Below are 18763 nucleotides of genomic sequence, written 5' to 3' on the forward strand. Positions count from 1 at the left end.
TCTTCAGGAAGGATTTCACCAGTTTCCTCATTTCCCCTCCCCCCCAACCATACCCCAGTTTCAACCTCCCAGCTCAACACCATCCTCATGACCTGCCCTACCTGCCAATCATCCTCTTCTCCGACCTATCACCTTTACCCCTTCCTCCATCCACCTATTGCACTTAGCTACTTTCTTGCTGGCCTCAGCCCCCTCCCATTTATCTCTCCACCCCTGAGGCTCCCTGCCTCATTCCTGATGACGGACATTTGCCCGAAATGGACAGGGTCCATGAGGAATAGAAAGAAAACAGGAAATAACTCTAGCAGGAAATTAGGAGAGCATGGAAGAAGGGTGGAAGAAAATCCCGTGGCATTTTATACAAACATTAAAAGCGAGAGGTTAAATAGGGAGAGGGTAGGACCAGTCAAGGTTAAATGAGAGAACTTATGCTTGGAGGCACAGTATATGGACGAGACCCTAAATGAGTACATCAATGTTCACCAAGCACAGATTAGTGTGCATGGGCATTTTGAGGTCAAGAAAGAAGTGGCATTGGATTTCTTGAAGAGTCTTAAGCTGGATACATCCCCTGTCCCAGATGGGACATAACCCAGGTTATGGAGAGAAGCAAGAGAGGAGATTGTGGGGGCCTCAATCAAGATCTTGGTATCTTTTCTATTCACTGGAGAGGTCATGGAGGACTGGCACTCTAATCTTGAGCTAATAGCCAAGATTAGAGTGGCACTGGAAAAGCACAGCAGGTCAGTCAGCATCCAAGGAGCAGGAAAATTGACATTTCGGGCAAATGTCCGTCATCAGGAATGAGGCAGGTAGCCTCAGGGGTGGAGAGATAAATGGGAGGGGGCTGAGGCTAGCGAGAAAGTAGCTAAGTGCAATAGGTGGATGGAGGAAGGGGTAAAGGTGATAGGTCGGAGAGGAGGGAAGGACGATTGGCAGGGAGGACAGGTCATGAGGATGGTGTTGAGTTGGGAGGTTGGAACTGGGGTAAGATGGGTGGGGAAGGGGGGGGGGAGGGGAAATGAGGAAACTGGTGAAATCCACATTGATGCCCTGGGGTTGAAGTGTTCTGAGGCAGAAGATGAGATGTTCTTCCTCCGGGCGTCGGGTGGTGAGGTAGTGGCGGTGGAGAGGGCCCAGGACCTCCTCCACCCCATGTCCTCGGCAGAGTGGGAGGGGGAATTGAAATGTTTGGCCATGGAGAGGTGGGTTTGATTGGTGTGGGTGTACCGGAGATGTTCCCTAAAGCACTCTGCGATAGGCGTCTTGCAGTTACGCATTTAAGAGCTATTCATTTTGAATTTTTACCATTTTTCTTCCTTTGACCTTATTTGCTGCTGTTCACTCATGCAAATAGGGTCAAAGGAGGAAAAATGGAAAAATTCAAAATGAACACCTCTTAAATGCATGTAGTATTCTGAGAAAAATAAATGAATTAGTGGCACAAATAAAAATTAATGGATATGAACTTACAGAGACATGATTACAAGGCGATAAAAGTTTGGGACTAAATATTCAAGGGTATGAGAGTTTTTGAAAGGGCAAGCGGGAAAGGAAGGGTGATTGGGTAGCTTTATCAGTACAAATTAGAATAATTATGATAGTAAGAAATTATCTTGGGTTGGATGATGTTGAATTCAAATAAGTGATGGTAAGAAATAACAAGGGCAAGGAAGCACTAGTGGGAGTAGTCAAGGTCCCCCATAAGTCACACTTTTGTAGCACACAGAATAAATCAAGAGGTAATCAGGGCATGTTAAAAAAGCTGTACACAAACCATAGGTGATCTTCATGGAGAGTGGGAAAACAAAATTAGCTAAGATAGCCATAAAAAAGAATTCACAGAGTGTATTCTAGAGAATTGTCTAGAACAAAATGTTAAGGGTGCATCAGGAATCAAGGTATTCTGTACCTGGTGACGTGTGATAAGGCAGGTTTAATTAAGGATCTTAGAGGTCCCCGGGGAAACAGTGTCCATAACATGATAGAATTTAGCATTCAGCTTGAGAGTGCAAAGTTTTGGTCAGAAACTTAAATAAGGATAATTACATCACGGTAAGGGCAGAGTTGGCTGGAGTGGACTGGGAAACAAGCTTACCAGAATAAAATGATTAAGGACCAAGGATTCCAGGAAGGAATAGCAACACATTGAAAGAAAAAAAACATTAGGATTGGAAAAATGGTAAAAACCAACAAAAGATGACCAAAAGAAATGAAGAAAATAAACTGAGGGCAAGTTGGACCGCATCCCAGGTCCAATTCCCCAACTCGAGACCAATCTCTTGACATGTCCCACCTGTTCATCTTCCTTCTCCTCTATCCGCTCCTAACTATCACTATCACCTCCACCTGCACCTACCTATCGCCATCCAAACTACCTTCTCCCATTACCTACCTTCTCCCATTTATCTCTCAGCATCCTCTCATCACCCTGAAATTCTTGATGAAGGGCTCATGCCGAAACATCAATTCTCCTGCTCCTCAGATGCTGCCTGACCTGCTGAGCTTTTCCAGCGCCACACTTTTCGAATCTAAGGGGTGTGACTGCCTTCTGAAACACAGCATTAAGGTAAGTCTCCCCCCTGTCTGATGAGTCACTGTATTCTAAGTTCAGATTTCAGCTCATCAAATCTGAGCCGGAGTTTTTCAAGCAACCAAGATGTGATTAGCACGAACAGCAGTGGGGTCCACCAACTCCCATATTACGCAGGCATAACACATGGCCTGGCTAGCATCTCTACTTTAACTATTTAGTTCTTGATTTGACTTTTAAAACTTTCATACTGGTCTTTCAGCTTGTAGCCTCTAAATCTTTCCCCTATTTATCTTTAATCTGAAAGTAACCTAAAATATATGGACAAATTAGTAGCTATCACCGGAAAACAAACTTACAATTTATCGGTGAAGTCACTATTTTATGCTGGCTCCTTGACCCTTGATTTCAATTTAGTCTGTTGAAAACAAACCTATAAACTCATGAGCCAAAAAAGTCAAGCAAAAAGCACCTCTTTCCCCTCTGCACTGACTGCCTTCAAATTCCCCAAGCTAGGAGTATATCTTCTCCTAGCGAGCTTTGAGAAGATATACTCACTCCAGATGAGGTCCCTCCTTCTTGACCATGGATAAAGTAGATGACATTTGTGGAAGCAAGGTAAATGTCTGTCAGATGTGGAAGGATGCTTTGGGGCCTTGGATGGAGGTGAGGGGAGAAAGGTACTAACATTATTAATGGTCAAAATCTTCTACCTGTTGAAACACCAGGGTCGCTGTGTCTGGTATAGAAATATTGAATCCCTACAGAGTGGAAAGAGTGAAGCTAGTCTAGCCAGTATTAGTATCTTTTTTGTTTATTCCTGAATGTGTTTATTCTGTTGTCAATTTTGAATTGAGCTGGAAATGGCTTGTGAATTTTGGGACAGCTTGTAGTAAAAGGCAAAGAACAGATCTTGTTTGTTAGGTCAGGCCTGGAGGCTAATTGCAGGCTGCTCCTTGATTAAAAAGGTTCTATGGGTTTCACTGTGGCTCAGTGGCAAGCTGCCTCACAATGCCAGGGACCCACATTTGATTCCAGCTTTGGATTAAAGTCTGTGTGGAGTTTGCATGTGTCTGTGTGGGTTTCCTCCATGTGTTCAGGTTTCCTCCCACAGTCCAAAGATTTATAGGTTTGGTGGGTTGACCATGATAAATGTGATGTTATAAGGATAGGGCCTGGGTGGGATGTTATTAGGACGGTTGATGAGGTCATGATGGGCCAAATAGCCTCTTTCCACTCTGTAGGGATTCAATATTTCTATACCAGACACAGCGACCCTGGTGTTTTCAACAGGTAGAAGATTTTGACCATTAATAATGTTAGTACCTTTCTCCCCTCACCTCCATCCAAGGCCCCAAAGGATCCTTCCACATCTGACAGAAATTTATCTTGCTTCCACAAATGTCATCTACGTTATCCATTGCATCCGATGTGGTCTCCTCTACATCAGGGAGACAGGACGCCAACTTGCAAATCATTTCAGAGCATATCTTTGGGACACCTGCACCAACCAATCCCACCGTCTGTGGCTGAACACTTCAACACTCCCTCCCTCCACCAAGGACATGCAAGTCCTGGGCCTCCTCCTGGGCCAAATCCTAACCACCTGACACTTGGAGGAGGAACGTCTCATCTTCCGCCTTGGGACCCTGCAACCACATGGAATTAATGTGGATTTCACCAGTTTCCGTCAGTCCCACATTCCCCACCATTTATCTCTCAGCTCCTGGCCCACAATCCTCATTTCTGATGAAGGGCTTACACCCGAAACATCGATTTTCTGGAGTCTGGAAGAGACCCTATGTTCAAGCAGATAGTATTTGTTGAATGATAATTGAGGCCTTGGGATAATCGAAGCCATGGCTAATCCACCTAGCCTGCACAACCCTGGAAACTATGGGAAATTCAATATTGCCAATCCATCTAATCTGCACATCTTTGGACTGTGGGAGGAAACCGATGCACCCAGCAGAAACTCTCGTATACATGGGGCAAACGTGCAAACTCTGTAGTCACCTAAACATGGAATTAAACCTGGGTCACTGGCACTGTAAGGCAGTAGCACAGTGTACCACCCAGGATTGTTCATTCACAAGTCTGGCAGGAACAAATGAAGTGAGTATTTAGCAGTCTTTGACAGTTTAATTTTACCATATTGCAACTAAAGAGGTGGAAAGGCAGATTTGATTCAGCTGTCTGACTCCGTGTCATAACAAAACTGAGAAAAACTGTGGCAATCCAAACAGACATTGACAGATTGGTGGAGTGGATAGTTGGCAGCTGAGGTTCAATGCAGAGAAATGTGAAGTAATGTACTTTGGTTGGAAGAACACCAAGAGACAATATAAGGGGTATAATTCTAAAGAGGGTATAGGAGCAGAGGCATCTGAGAGTACCCAAGTCCACAGATCATTGAAAGTGGCAAGACAGATGGAAGAGCAGTAAAACAAAAATACCATCTTCTCGGTTTTATTAACAGGTTATAAAGTTCAACAGCAAGAATATGATGTTGAACTTGTACAATTCATTTGTTGGACCTCAGCTGAAGTACTGCATACAGTTGTAGGCATCACATTCTAGGAAAGGTGCAAAGGTGCATAACACGCAGATGCAATTTACTAGAATGGTTCCAGTTATGCGAAACCTTAGTTATGCAGAATGATTGAAAAAGTTGGTCCTGTTCTCCTTGGAGAAAAGAAGGCTGAAATGAGATCTGACTGAGGTTTTCAATAACAGATTAGATAAAGTAGATGGGGCAGGTGTTCCCACTTGTAAAAGAAACAAGAATGAAAGGGCATAGATTTAAAGTGATGTGCAATTGAAACAAGGGCGATATGAGAAAAAACATTTTCACATACCGAGTTGTTAGGATGGAATGTACTGCCTGGAAATGTGATGGAGGCAGGTTTAACTGAGATACTTAAGAGACATTGCATTGTTATTTGGATTGCAATGGTGTGCAGGGATGTGAGGAAAATGCAGGAGATTGGCACTGGGTAATATAGCTGGCGCAGGCACAATGGTCTGAATTGTATCCTCCTTCTCCTTCTAATAATCCTGAGAGATCAGGCTGTAAATTTTGATGGAATTCAGCAGCAATACTGTCTGTAGTTGACTAGCTTGCTGTTGGTCACAATCAAGGGTCACATTTGGATGTTGATCATTTGTCTGACCTATTGGAGAGTGCCTGTTGAAACCTACCCAGGAAAGAGGTCAATGTCTTTAGAAGAATTTGAGTAAGGAGGAAGTAGAGATGATAAAAACAAAATACCTTTGTTCTTTTCCTCAGCAGTTTGGCTAATCGAACAACATAAGGTTTGAATTCTCGTTGATGTGTCCCCTGCCTGCGAACTTCCAAACCTGAATCATCAGATATTTCTGGAATGAAAGCCCAACGATACCTAAACGTATAGAATAAATTAAAGCTTGTTGTACTTATATAGTTGCATCACAGACATTTTAACGAAGTGTCCACAAATTCATAGGATGAAAATGTATAAGCAGCAACAACACGAACACCAACAATAGTTAAGGTACTCACTTTTATCAAAATGCATCACTAATAGCCATATTTGGAAACAGGGCTCTAACTATCATTCTGAAAATGTGTTGCTGGAAAAGCACAGCAGGTCAGGCAGCATCCAAGGAGCAGGAGAATCGACGTTTCAGGCATGAACCCTTCTTCAGGAATCTGCAGTCTTCACTTTCTCCTCGAATATCTGCAGTCCTCACTTTCTCCTTGAATCTCCTGCTCCTTGGATGCTGCCTGACCTGCTGCGCTATTCCAGCAACACATTTTCAGCTCTGATCGCCAACATCTGCAGTCCTCACTTTCTCCTCGAAGATTTTAGCCTACTGCGAATCCTCTTGCAAGGATGCCTTCCTTGAAGAAGCTCTCTTCCTCCCTCTACAAGGATTTCAGTGAGTCCCTTTCTCACTGCACACCCCAGGTCATCTCCTCTGCCCAGAAGCTCTTCAGCCACATTCCTGAAGAAGGGCTCATGCCCGAAACGTTGAGTCTCCTGCTCCTCGGATGCTGCCTGACCTGCTGCGCTTTTCCAGCAACACATTTTCAGCTCTGATCTCCAGCATCTGCAGTCCTCACTTTCTCCTCTAACTATCATTCTGTTTAGATAGAGGAGACTGTTTAGAAAAGCACCAATTAAAATTTGATCCATCTTAAGTAAACATTCAAGAGTTAACTAGAATTTATATCAATCCACAACACATAGCTGGATTTTTCATGACAAATTGTACAATGCATTTATACTCTGAAGGAAATCCAAAGCCTAAATACACATTAATGTGAAAGATCTTGCAGATTTTAATAAACCTATTCTTCCACACCTCTCAATAGACAATAGGTGTAGGAGTAGACCATTCAGCCCTTCGAGCCAGCACCACCATTCATTATAATCATGACTGATCATCCACAATCAGTATCCTGTTCCTGCCTTATCCCCATAACCCTTGATTCTACTATCTTTAAGAGATCCATCTCTTTTTTGGACGTATCCAGAGACTTGGTCTCCACTACTTTCTGGAGCAGAGCATTCCATATGTCTACCACTCTCTGGGTGAAGAAGTTTCTCCTTAACTCAGTTTAAACATAAGGAGTAGGCCATTTAGAACAGTGTCCTCTGGTTCTAGACTCACCCATCAGCGGAAACTGCCTCCAGAGTGTCCAATCCTTTAATAATCTTATAATGTCTCAATCAGATCCCCTCTCATCCTTCTAAACTTGTGTCTAGAAGCTCCAATCTTTCAACATATGATAGTCTCACCATTCCGGGAATTGACCTTGTGATCCTATGCTGCACCCCCTCAATAGCCAGAATGTCCTTCCTCAAATTTGGAGACCAAAACTGCACACAATACTCCAGGTGCAGTTTCACCAGTGCCCTGTACAGCTGCGGAAGGACCTCTATGCTCCTATACGCAATTTCTCTTGATTTGAAGGCCAGCATGCCACTAGCTTTCTTCACTGTCTGCTGTACCTGTACGCTTGGTTTCATTCATTGATGTACAAGAACATCTAGATCTCGTTGTACTTCCCCTTTATCTAACTTTACTCTATTTAGATAGTAATCTGCCTTCCTGTTCTTGCCACCAAAGCTGATAACCACACATTTATCCACATAAACTGCATCTGTCATGCATCCGTCCACTCACCTACCCTGCCCAAGTCACCCTGCATTCACATAACATCCTCCTCACATTTCACCCTGCCATCCAGCTTTGTGTCATCAGCAAATTTGCCAGTATTACTTTTAGTACCTTTATCTATATCATTAATGTATATTCTAAATAGCTGGGTGGAAGTGTGTTGTACCCCACTGCTCACCGTCTGCCATTCCGAAATGGACCGGTTCACCACAACTCTTTGCTTACTGTCAGCCAGCCAATTTTCAATCCAAGTCAGCATTTTGCCCTGAGTACCGTGTGCCCTAATTTTGTTCACTAATCTCCTATGTGGGACTTTATCAAAGGCTTTTTGAAAGTCCAGGTACATGACATCCACTGGCTCTCCCTTGTCCATCTTCATAGTTACATCCTCAAAAAATTCCAAAAGATTAGTCAAGCACGATTTCCCCTTCATAAATACATGCTGACTCTGACCTATCCTGTTACTGCTAACCAAATGAGTTGTAATTTCATCTTTTATAATTGACTCCAGCATCTTTCTCACCACTGACTTCAGGCTAACTGGTCTATAATTCCCTGTTTTCACTCTCCCTCCTTTCTTGAAAAGTGGGACAACATTAGCCACCCTCCAATCTACAAGAACTGATCCTGAATGTATAGAATATTGGAAAATGATTACCAATGCATCCACGATTTCTAGAGCCAACTCCTTATGTACCCTGGAAGCAGGCCATCAGGTCCTGGGGGCTTATCAGCCTTCAGACCTAACAGTCTTTCCAACACCATTTCCTGTCTAAAATAAATTCCCTTCGGTTCATCCATTACCCTAAATCCTTCAGTCACTATTACATCTTTCGATGGTGGGCCTTGAATCTGGGTTCCCCGTTCAGAAGGTGGGTTACACAACCACTGTATCACATGGGCCCCAATAAAGGACTTGCATAATTCATGATAATACTAGCTGTACCCATCCACAATTTGGTGAGTGAAGTTACAACAGCTCATCAGTACAGATGCCACAGTGATATTTAAACCTTTGTGTCCTGTCAACATCCTGTTAAATCTTTTCTACACTTCCTCCAATTTAATAATATCCTTCCTAAAGGAGGGTGACCAGAACTGTACACAGTACTCCAAAAGTGGCTTCACCAACATCCTGCACAACCTCAACGTGACATCCCAACACCTATACTCAGTGGTCTGAAAATGAAGGCAAGCATGCTAAATGCCTTTTTAACCACCCAGTCTACCTGTGACACCAACTTTCAGTGAACAACGTACCTGAATCTTTAAGTCTCTCTGTTCAACAGGTGTACCCAATGCCATTACCATTAAATGTATAAGCCCTGCCCTTGTTTGCTTTACTAAAATGCAATACCTTCTATTTATCCAAATTAAACTCCACCTGCTACTCCTCAGCCCATTGGCTAAATTGATCAAGTTCCCTTTGTAATGTGAGATAACCTCTTTATTGTTGACTACACAACCAAATTTTGGTGTCACCCATAAACGTATTAACCATTCTTCCTAAATTCTCATCCAAATCATTTACATAAACGATGAACAACAGTGGACCCAATCTTTACAGAACACAGCTGGTCACAGGTCTCAAGTCCAAAACTCAACCTTCCACTACCTCTGTCTCCTACTATCAAAAATGTGGAACCTTGTCAAAGGTTATACTAAATTCCACGTAGATATCTACTACCCTGCCCTCATCAATCTTTTTGATTACTTTCTCAAAAACCTCAATCAAGTTTGTGAGACATAATTTCCCACACACAAACTGAAGAAGGGCCTGTGCCCGAAACGTCGAATCTCCTGTTCCCTGGATGCTGCCTGACCTGCGGTGCTGTTCCAGCAATAAAGTTTCAACTTTGATCTCCAGCATCTGCAGACCTCACTTTCTCCCTACACACAAAGCCTTGGTGACTACCCCTTAACAGTCTTTGCCTCTCCAAATGCAGATAAATCCTATCTCTCAGAATCCCCTCCAACAACTTACCTAATATTGAAATACTGATATTAGGATCACCAGACTTCTTCTTACAGCCTTTCTTAAATAAAGACACAACAGTAACCACTCTCTGATCCTCTGGCACCTCACCCATGGGTATAGGTGATACAAATATCTCCGCTAGGGGCCCTGCAATTTCTTCCCTGACTTCCCACAACTTCCTGGAGTGCACTTGATCAGGTCCCAAAGACTTATCCACCTTTGATTTTTAAGACGTCCAGCTCCTCCTCTTCTGTAATGTGGACTGTTTACAAGACATCAGTATTTCTTTCCCAGAGTTCTCTAGCCTCCTTTTCTTTCTCCACAGTAAAAACTGATGCAAAATATTTGTTTCGCATCTCTCACATCTCCTGTGGCTCCAGACATAGGTGACCTCATTGATCTATTCTCTCCCCTGTTGCTCTTTTATTCTTATAGAATCTTTTTGGATTATCCTTAACCTTATCTGCCAAGGCTATTGCACATCCCCTTTTAGCCCTCCTGATGTCCCTGTTAAGAATGTCCCTATACTCCTGATGCAGTTCAAGAGATTCACTTGATCCCAGTTGTCTTTTCCTAACATATGCTTACTCCTCATTTTGACCAGAGCTCCAATATCTTTATTCTTCCATTGTTCCCTACTCTTACCAGCTTTACCCTTCACTTTAACAGGTACAAAATGTTTTGAATTATAGTTATCTCACCTTTGAAAGTCTCCCACTTGCCAGTTGTCCTTTTACCTGTAAACAGACTACCCCAGTCAACTCTTAGAAGTTCCTGTCTCATATAGTCAAGGTTTGCTTTACTCCAATTAAGAACTTTAACTTTATTCCTTTTAAATATTTAATTGTACATAACTGATTCTTGTAGAATCTCACCAGTTACAGCCTGCCAACTTCAAAATGGCTTTTTATTTTTGTTTTCTATTTGCTATCCTTATTCCATGGCTAGAAGGTGCCACGAAATGTCCTTGGCAAGTAGGATTAAGTAGAGCCTCAAGGCATTTTATACATATATTAGGAAAAAGAGGGTAACTTGGGAAATGGTAGGTCCACTCAAGGACAAAGGAGGAAATTTGTGTGCAGAGCCAGTCAAAGTGTGTGAAGTCCTTAATGATTACTTCTCATCGGCATTAACCAAGGAAGACATACATGATGGTAAATTTAGATGGAGTTTGTTAATATTCTGAGGCATGTCGATATTAAGAAGGTGAAGGTGTTGGGTGTCTTGGAAAACATTAAGGTAGGCAAATCCTCAGTACCTGATGGGCCTTTCCAGGATACTGAGGGAGGTAAGGGAGGACATTGCTAGGCCTTGATAGATACGTATCCTCTTTTGCCACAGGAAAAGCTCTCAAAAGACTAGAGAATAGCTACTGTTGTCCCTTTGTTCAAGATGGGCAACAGGGACAATCCAGGAAATTATAAGCTGTTGAGCCTTACATCAGTGCGGCGAAATTATTGAAAAGATCCTTAGGGACAGGATTTACTTGCATTTGGAGAAGATTGGACTTATTAGGGATAGTCAGCATCGCTTTATGCAGGAGTGTCTTGTCTCACAAACTCGATTGAGTTTTTCGAGGAAGTGACCAAGATGATCGATGAGGGTAAGGCAGTAGATGTTGTCCACGTGGACATGGTAGGTTGGTCCAGAAGATCAAATCATATGGAATCCTCCATGGTGAGTTGAAAGATGGAAACAAAATTGGCTTGGCCATAAAAGACTAACTGTAGTTTTTGAGGAGTTTTTTTCCCCTGACTGGAGGTCTGTGACCAGTGGTGTCCTGCAAGTATCAGTGCTGGGATCTTGGTCATTTGTAACTTACATAAATAATTTGGATGAAAACATCAGTGGTCTGATTAGTAAGTTTGCAGACAAAACTAAAACTAGAGAAGTTGTGGATAGTGAGAGGTTATCAAAGAATGCACCAGGATATTGATCAGTTAGAAAGTTGGGTGAAGAAGTGGAAGATGGAGTTTAATCTGGACAAATGTGGGGTGAAGCATTTTGGGAGGTCAAGAGGAAAGTATACTGTAAAATGACTGGAGCATTGATACATGGAGGGACTTTTGAGTCCTAGTCCATGGCTCTCTGACACAGCATGGGTTCATGAAAAGCAGGCCATGTTTAATGGGCGGCACGGTGGCACAGTGGTTAGCACTGCTGCCTCACAGCGCCAGAGACCCGGGTTCAATTCCCACCTCAGGCGACTGATTGTGCAAACTCCACACATTCTCCCAGTGTCTGCGTGGGTTTCCTCCGGGTGCTCCGGTTTTCTCCTGCAGTCCAAAAATGTGCAGGTTAGGTGAATTGGCCGTAGTGTTAGGTAGTGTTAGGTACCGGGGTAAATGTAGGGGAATGGGTCTGGGAGGGTTGCGCTTCAGCGGGTCGGTGTGGACTTGTTGGGCCGAAGGGCCTGTTTCCACACTAAGTAATCTAATCTAATCTAATTTACTGGAATTCTTGGAGGACATTCTGAGCACGGTAGACAACAGGAAATCAGTGGATGTGTATATCTGGATTTCCCGAAGGCATTTGACAAGGTGCTACACAAAAGATAGAGGGCCACAGCATTACAGGTGATATTAGCATGGATATAAGATTGGTTAACTAACAGAAAAATAAAGAGTGGCGATAGATGGTGTTTTTCTGGTTGGCATGTGCCTCAGGGATCAGTGTTGGGACTGCAATTGTTTGCAATTTACACAGACTATTTGGAGTTTGGCATCAAGTGTACTGTGTCAAAGTTTGTAGATGACACTAAGATGAGTGGTCAAGAAATGTGTGCAAAAATACAGAAAGTCTGCAGAAGGATGTAGATAGGCTAAGCGCGTGCGCAAGGGTCTGCCAGATGAAGTACAATGTTGGTAAAAGTGAGGTCATTCATTTTGGTAGAAGATATTTAAATGGCGAAAAATTGCAGCATGCTGCTGTGCAGAGAGACCTGGGTGTCCTTGTGCATGAATCACAAAAGGTTGGTTTGCGGGTGCAGCAGATAATTCAGCAGGCAAATGGAATATTGTCCTTCACTGTGAGAGGGATGGTGTTTAAAAACAGTGAGGTTATGCTGCAGCTGTGTAGGGTGCTGGTGAGGTCATACCTGGAGTACTGTGCGCAGTTTTGGTCTCCTTACTTGAGAAAGGATGTACTGGCACTGGAGGTAGTGCAGAGGAGGTTCACTAGGTTTTTTCCAGAGTTGAAAGGGTTGGTTTATGAGGAGAGATTCACTAGACTTGTACCATATTCATTAGAATTTAGAAGAATGAGGGGGGTAGTCTTATATAAACATATAAAATTATGAAGGGAATAGATAAAATAGAAACAGGGAAGTTATTTCCACTGACGGGGTCAAACTAGGCCTACGGGGCATAGTCTCAAAACAAGGGGGAGCAGATGTAGGACCGAATTGAGGAGGAACTTCTTCACCCAAAGTGTTATGAGAGTCCCTGCCCAGTGAAGCAGTTGAGGGTACCTTGTTGAATGTTTTTAAGGCAAATATAGATAGATTTTTGAACAGTAAAGCTTTTAAGGGTTATGAAGAGCAGGCAGGTAAGTGGAGCGGAGTCTAAGAAAAGATCTTATTGAGGAGCCAGATGGTCTACTCCTGCTCCTATTTCTTATGTTCTTATGAAAGGGACAATGAAATAGATAAGGTGGTAATGAAGGCATATGATGCTTGCTTTCATCGGTTGGCACACTGCATATAAAAGCTGGTAAGTCATGTTGCCAGTTTAAGGCTTTGGGTCAAGCCATATTTGGAGTACTGTGCACCATTCTGGTTGCTGCACTATGGGATGGATGTGGAGGCTTTGGCAAGGATACAGATGAGGTTTCCAGAATGTTGACTGGATTGCAGTATATTAGCTATAAGGAGAGGTCAGACAAACTTGGATTGTTTTTTCTAGTGCATCACAGGCTGAAGTACATAAAGTTACGAGAAACATGGATAGGGTGGATAGTCTGAATCACTTTCCCAGGATGGAAATGTCAAATACTTGGGGGTGTAGGTTTAAGGTAAGACAGGGCAAGTTTAAAGGAGATGTGGGAGGAACTTTTTTTTTTAAAAACACAGAGGGTAGTAGGTACCTGGAACATGTTCCAGTGGAGACAGTAGAACCAGATATGATAGCAAATTCTAAGAGGCATTTAGACAGACACATGAACAGGTAGGGAATGGAGGGATATGGACCATGAGCAGGGACATGGGATTAGTTGATTGGCACAGGCTGTATTATGTTCTAACATAGTACCCCCAATCCCTAATCTTCTACACGTAGATGCTTATTTAGGTTTTATTTTGAAAATCTAAATAGTAACTTCCATTTGTATTCCCATATCAATCCTAATTTGTTTAACCTCAAAGCTTTCAACAGTTTCATCTAACTTGACCTCTCTTTTTGTAAATGTCTCCGAAATGGATTTCCGAAATGCCTACATACTAAGGTCACATTAGCTAAAACAGCTGTCTGCAAAAGTATTGGTTACAGTTTAAAGAACAATGATTTGGACTTAAATCCTTCAAATATGTCTTTCTTTTCTCTCCTTTCTCTGCAAAGTATCACTGAGAAACAATCACAATAACGCTAACAATTTTAGATTTGATATCATGTTTGAAAGAAAACAATAATACCTTCACTCACTTACATCTGAAATTGGGGAAGGTTTTCAGAGGGCAAGTTCAAAGCCAAATCCAGGAATTTGCATGCAGACAGGTATAGGCCAAGCCACCGCTGATTGTTGTAAGATGTGGAGACCCCATTACCTCCCATGTAGGTGGTTTCCAAGCCCGACACTGATGGTCCAGCAGTTCTGAAGTTGATAAGAGGATTAACAATGGTATATGCTTACTCTATATTTTGGAACTTTCCTGTCAGTAAAATATTGTAAGTGATTCAAAAATGTGCTGACTCGTACATTCAGTGGTACACTTTAAGAGTATTGTTTTGGAAAAATGAGCACATCAACACTAGAGAGTAGAACATTCCTAGGTCAGTACAGCATGACCTAAGAATAATGCATCCATCTATTGTACTTAACACAAGCTATAACTCCAACCTCATTGATATGCTTGTAAGTACACATATAACTTTAATTTCTTCCAGTAGTCAGTTTGTGGTATGCCAGTATAGTGCCATCTGATGAAAATTGTGAATTTCATGCCCATTGGAAACCAAGTACAGATCATGCCAACACTTTCAATGTAGACTAGCACTTGCCATCATTCTGGCTTGCATATTCAGGTCCTAAATAAAAACAGTCACGTTTGAGTACACAAACCTCAGAAATCATGAAAGCTGCTCCAATCAGGAGTCTAACAATTGTGGCAACCAAACTTCTGCTGTCAACTACAGGAAGGATGGCTCCTCTATTGCAGCTTTAAGAAATTCATCTTTATCACTTAAGGAATAACAATATTCCTAGCTCTTATGATGCTACTGAAACAACATGAAACAAATTCCAAGCTTTGTTTTGATATACAGCTTGCTCCAAAATTATGCAGAGTATAACACTTGGAATTATAAGTATTAATAATATAATAAATAATAATCATCAGGCTTCAGAATTTGGAAAAATATTAGTGAAACACACAGTGACTCCACATTATATGTAAATCCAGTTCAAACGTGGGTGGAGATGAAAAAATGAAAGCAAGACATAGTGTAGGATCGAGTCGTGTGCAGCTCAAGTTTGATTTTTTAAAATATTCTTATTATGGGCGCTTCAGTCAAATTTAGTTAGGATTGACAAAGTGAAGTTGTAAGTTTTGTATGTAAGAAATGTATGGTTTGTCTCAGGTTCTGATGAGCAATTCAGATTTTCAACTCAAGTAATTTAGCAGTAAAGTCTAAACCTCAGCCAAAGATACCACAGTAAAGTGAGAAGCTATTGTACTTGGGTTTGCTGAGGTTGTAACTTAAGATACCAGGATTTTAAAAACCTGGCATAGCAATTCCGAAGGGGTCACTGCATAAAGTTGAAATTTACACTGTAATTAATAGTTAATTCTACATGTCAGTCTTGAAAAAGTGGTTCAGCATCATAGAACATAACAGCGCAGTACAGGCTCTTCAGCCCTTGACGTTGCGCTGATCTGTGGAACCAATCTGAAGCCCATCTACCCTACATTATTGCATCTTCATCCATATGTTTATCCAATGACCGTTTAAATGCCCTCAATGTTGGTGAGTCTATGTCTATCACCCCTCAATTTAAAGCTATGACCTCTCATGCTAGCGATCACTATCCAAGGAAAAAAAGCTCTCACTGTCTACCTTATCTAACCCTCTGATTATCTTATGTCTCAATTAAATCACCTCTCAACTTCCTTCTCTCTAACGAAAACAGCTTCAAGTCCCTCAGCTTTTCCTATTAAGACCTTTCCTCCATACTAAGCAACACCCTAGGAAATCTTCTCTGAACCCTTTCCAAAGCTTCCACGTCCTTCCTATAATGCGGTGACCAGAACTGTACACAATACCCCAAGTGTGGCCGAACTAGAGTTTTGTACAGTTGCAACGTAACCTCACGGCCCCTCTACTGATAAAAGCTAACACACCGTATGCCTTCTTAACAACCCTATCAACTGAGGTGGCAACTTTCTGGCACTATTCCTGTAGACACGATGGCATAAAGATCAAAGCCAAAGGCTCTGCAATCTCTGCCCTGGCTTCCCAAGAATCCTAGAATAAATCCCATTCGGCCCATGTGATATATCTATTTTCACACTTTCTAAAATTGCTAACACCTCCTCCTTTGTGAACCTCAATCCTGTATAGTCTAGTGGCCTGTATCTCAGTATTCTCCTCGACAAAATTGTCTTTTTCCAGTCTGAATACTGACGAAAAATATTAGATTAGATTAGATTCCCTACAGTGTGGAAACAGGCCCTTCTGTCCAACAAGTCCACACCGACCCTCCGAAGGGTAACCCACCCAGACCCACTTCCCTCTGACTAATGCACCTAACACTATGGGCAATTTAGCATGGCCAATTCACCTGACTTGCATATCTTTGGACTGTCAGAGGAAACCGGAACACCTGGAGGAAACCCACGCAGACATGGGGAGAATGTGCAAACTCCACACAGACAGTCGCCCGAGGCGAGAATTGAACCCGATACCCTGGCGCTGTGAGGCAGCACTGGCTCAGTGGTTATTAATTTAGCGCTTCTCCTATTTCCTCGGACTCCATGCACAACTTCCCACTACTATCCTTGATTGACTAAGGAAAGAATTCTTCTACTCCTGATATACTGATAGAAAGTTTTAGGGTTTTCCTTGATCCTATCTGCCAACAACTTCTCGTGTCCCCTCCTGGCTCTTCTTAGCTCTCTCTTTAGGTCCTTCCTGGCTAACTCGTAACTCTCAAGCGCCCTACCTGAGCCTTCACATCTCATCGAACATAAGCTTTCTTCTTCCTCTTGACAAAGAGATTCAACTTCTTTAGTAAACCACGGCTTCCTCGCTCAACCACTTCCTGCCTGCCTGACAGGTACATCAAGGGCACACAGTAGCTATTCCTTGAATAAGCTCCACATTTCAATTGTGCCCCTCCCCTGCAATTTCCTTCCCCATCCTATGCATCCTAAATCTTGCCCAATTGCATCATAATTGCCTTTCCGCCAGCAATAACTCCTGCCCTACATTATATACCAATCACTTTCTGTCGCTAAAATAAACAACCAAATTGTGTGGTTACTATCACCAAAGTGCTCACCTACCTCTAAATCTAACACCTTGCTAGGTTCGTTACCAAGTACCAAATCCAATGTGGCCTCACCCCTTGTTGGCCTGTGTACACACTGTGTCAGGAAATCCTCCTGCAACACTGGACAAAAACTGACCCATCTAAAGTACTCAAACTATAGTATTTCCAGTCAATATTTGGAAAGTTAAAGGCCCCATAACAACTACCATGTTACTCTCACTCCTATTCAGAATCATCTTTGCAATCCTTTCCTCTACATCTGTGGAACTATTCGGAGGCCTATAGAAAACTCCCAACAGGGTGACCTTTCCTTTCCTGTTTCTAATCTCAGCCCATATTACCTCAGTAGAAGAGTCCTCAGAAGTCCTGTCTGCCACCGTAATATTGTCCTTGACTAACAATGCCACACCTCCCCGTTTTACCATTTTCTCTGTTCTTACTGAAACATCTAAATCGCGGAACCTGCAACAACTATTCCTGTTCCTGTTCTATCCATGTCTCTGAAGCGGCCACAATATCAAAGTCCCAGGTACTAATCCATGCTGCAAGTTCACCCACATTATTCTGGATGCTCCTGGCATTGAAGTAGACACACTTCAAACCACCTTCCTGCTTGTCAGTGCATTCTTACAACCTTGAAACCTTAGCTCTGATCTTGCTACTCTTAACCTCCTGGTCACTGAGAACTACAATTTAGGTTCTCATCCCCCTGCTTAATTAGTTTAAACCCTCCCGAAGAACATTAGCATCATCTTTTGAACCAGAGTTTTGCACCTATTCGCTGAATCTTTATGGAATGAACAACCAGAACATTTTCCAACAACAGAAAGTAGGACCTTAGTTTTGGGAAATTGCAGTTAAATCATTAAGATTAGCTGTAGAAACCCATTACCTTGAAATGTCTTCATCTGCTGTCAGTTCTTGTTCAATCAGCAAAAATACTTGCACCTTTAAGATTTGAGAAGAAGAATATAATTGCTTAAGATCTAAAACAAAAATTGTTGGCCTTCAGAATGAGGTCTTATGCTGAGTAGATAGCAAACCCCCTGCTCCTGAGCCAGAGGCTCTCGGCTCAAGCCCCCTCTCCAAGGCTTGTTGGCCACTGAAGGCGCATTCATGATGCAGCCAAGCAGACTGATAATCAACCTGGCAGTTCTGCCAATACATCCATGGCAGGTGTTTAGAGAGGGAGAAATTCCATATTAGTTATTACCAATGTGTTTGACAGGGGATGAAATGCAGCAAAAATCCCTCATGGGAAAGACACGAGGACGACAAATGCAATATTGGATGAGAACAGTAGAAGAAGCAGCTCTTCTCCAGAAGCACAATAGTTTTTTCTCATCAAATCTAGAAAAATAGCTCAGGACAAAAGATGAAAA

At 42.4% G+C, this 18763-nt stretch overlaps 2 protein-coding genes across 14 annotated transcripts in view; one reads left to right on the forward strand and one right to left on the reverse strand.

The window, feature by feature from the left end:
- Nucleotides 1–18763, forward strand: part of pgm3 (phosphoglucomutase 3) — a 186667-nt gene that overhangs the window by 114668 nt on the left and 53236 nt on the right. The window lies entirely within an intron of this gene.
- Nucleotides 1–18763, reverse strand: part of dop1a (DOP1 leucine zipper like protein A) — a 377089-nt gene that overhangs the window by 5012 nt on the left and 353314 nt on the right. For 11 of the 13 annotated variants that reach the window (XM_043696201.1, XM_043696197.1, XM_043696200.1 and 8 more), the window contains 3 exons: nucleotides 18274–18329; nucleotides 14319–14483; nucleotides 5805–5934 (listed from right to left, as the gene is read on the reverse strand). In XM_043696201.1, the coding sequence (XP_043552136.1) occupies nucleotides 5805–5934; nucleotides 14319–14483; nucleotides 18274–18329 (351 nt within the window). Of the gene's footprint in view, nucleotides 1–5804; nucleotides 5935–14304; nucleotides 14484–18273; nucleotides 18330–18763 lie in introns of those variants that run through there. The other 2 variants (XM_043696206.1, XM_043696204.1) reach the window with 2 other exon arrangements.

This window comes from Chiloscyllium plagiosum, chromosome 9 (assembly GCF_004010195.1).
Source record: "Chiloscyllium plagiosum isolate BGI_BamShark_2017 chromosome 9, ASM401019v2, whole genome shotgun sequence".
Lineage (NCBI taxonomy): Eukaryota > Metazoa > Chordata > Chondrichthyes > Orectolobiformes > Hemiscylliidae > Chiloscyllium > Chiloscyllium plagiosum.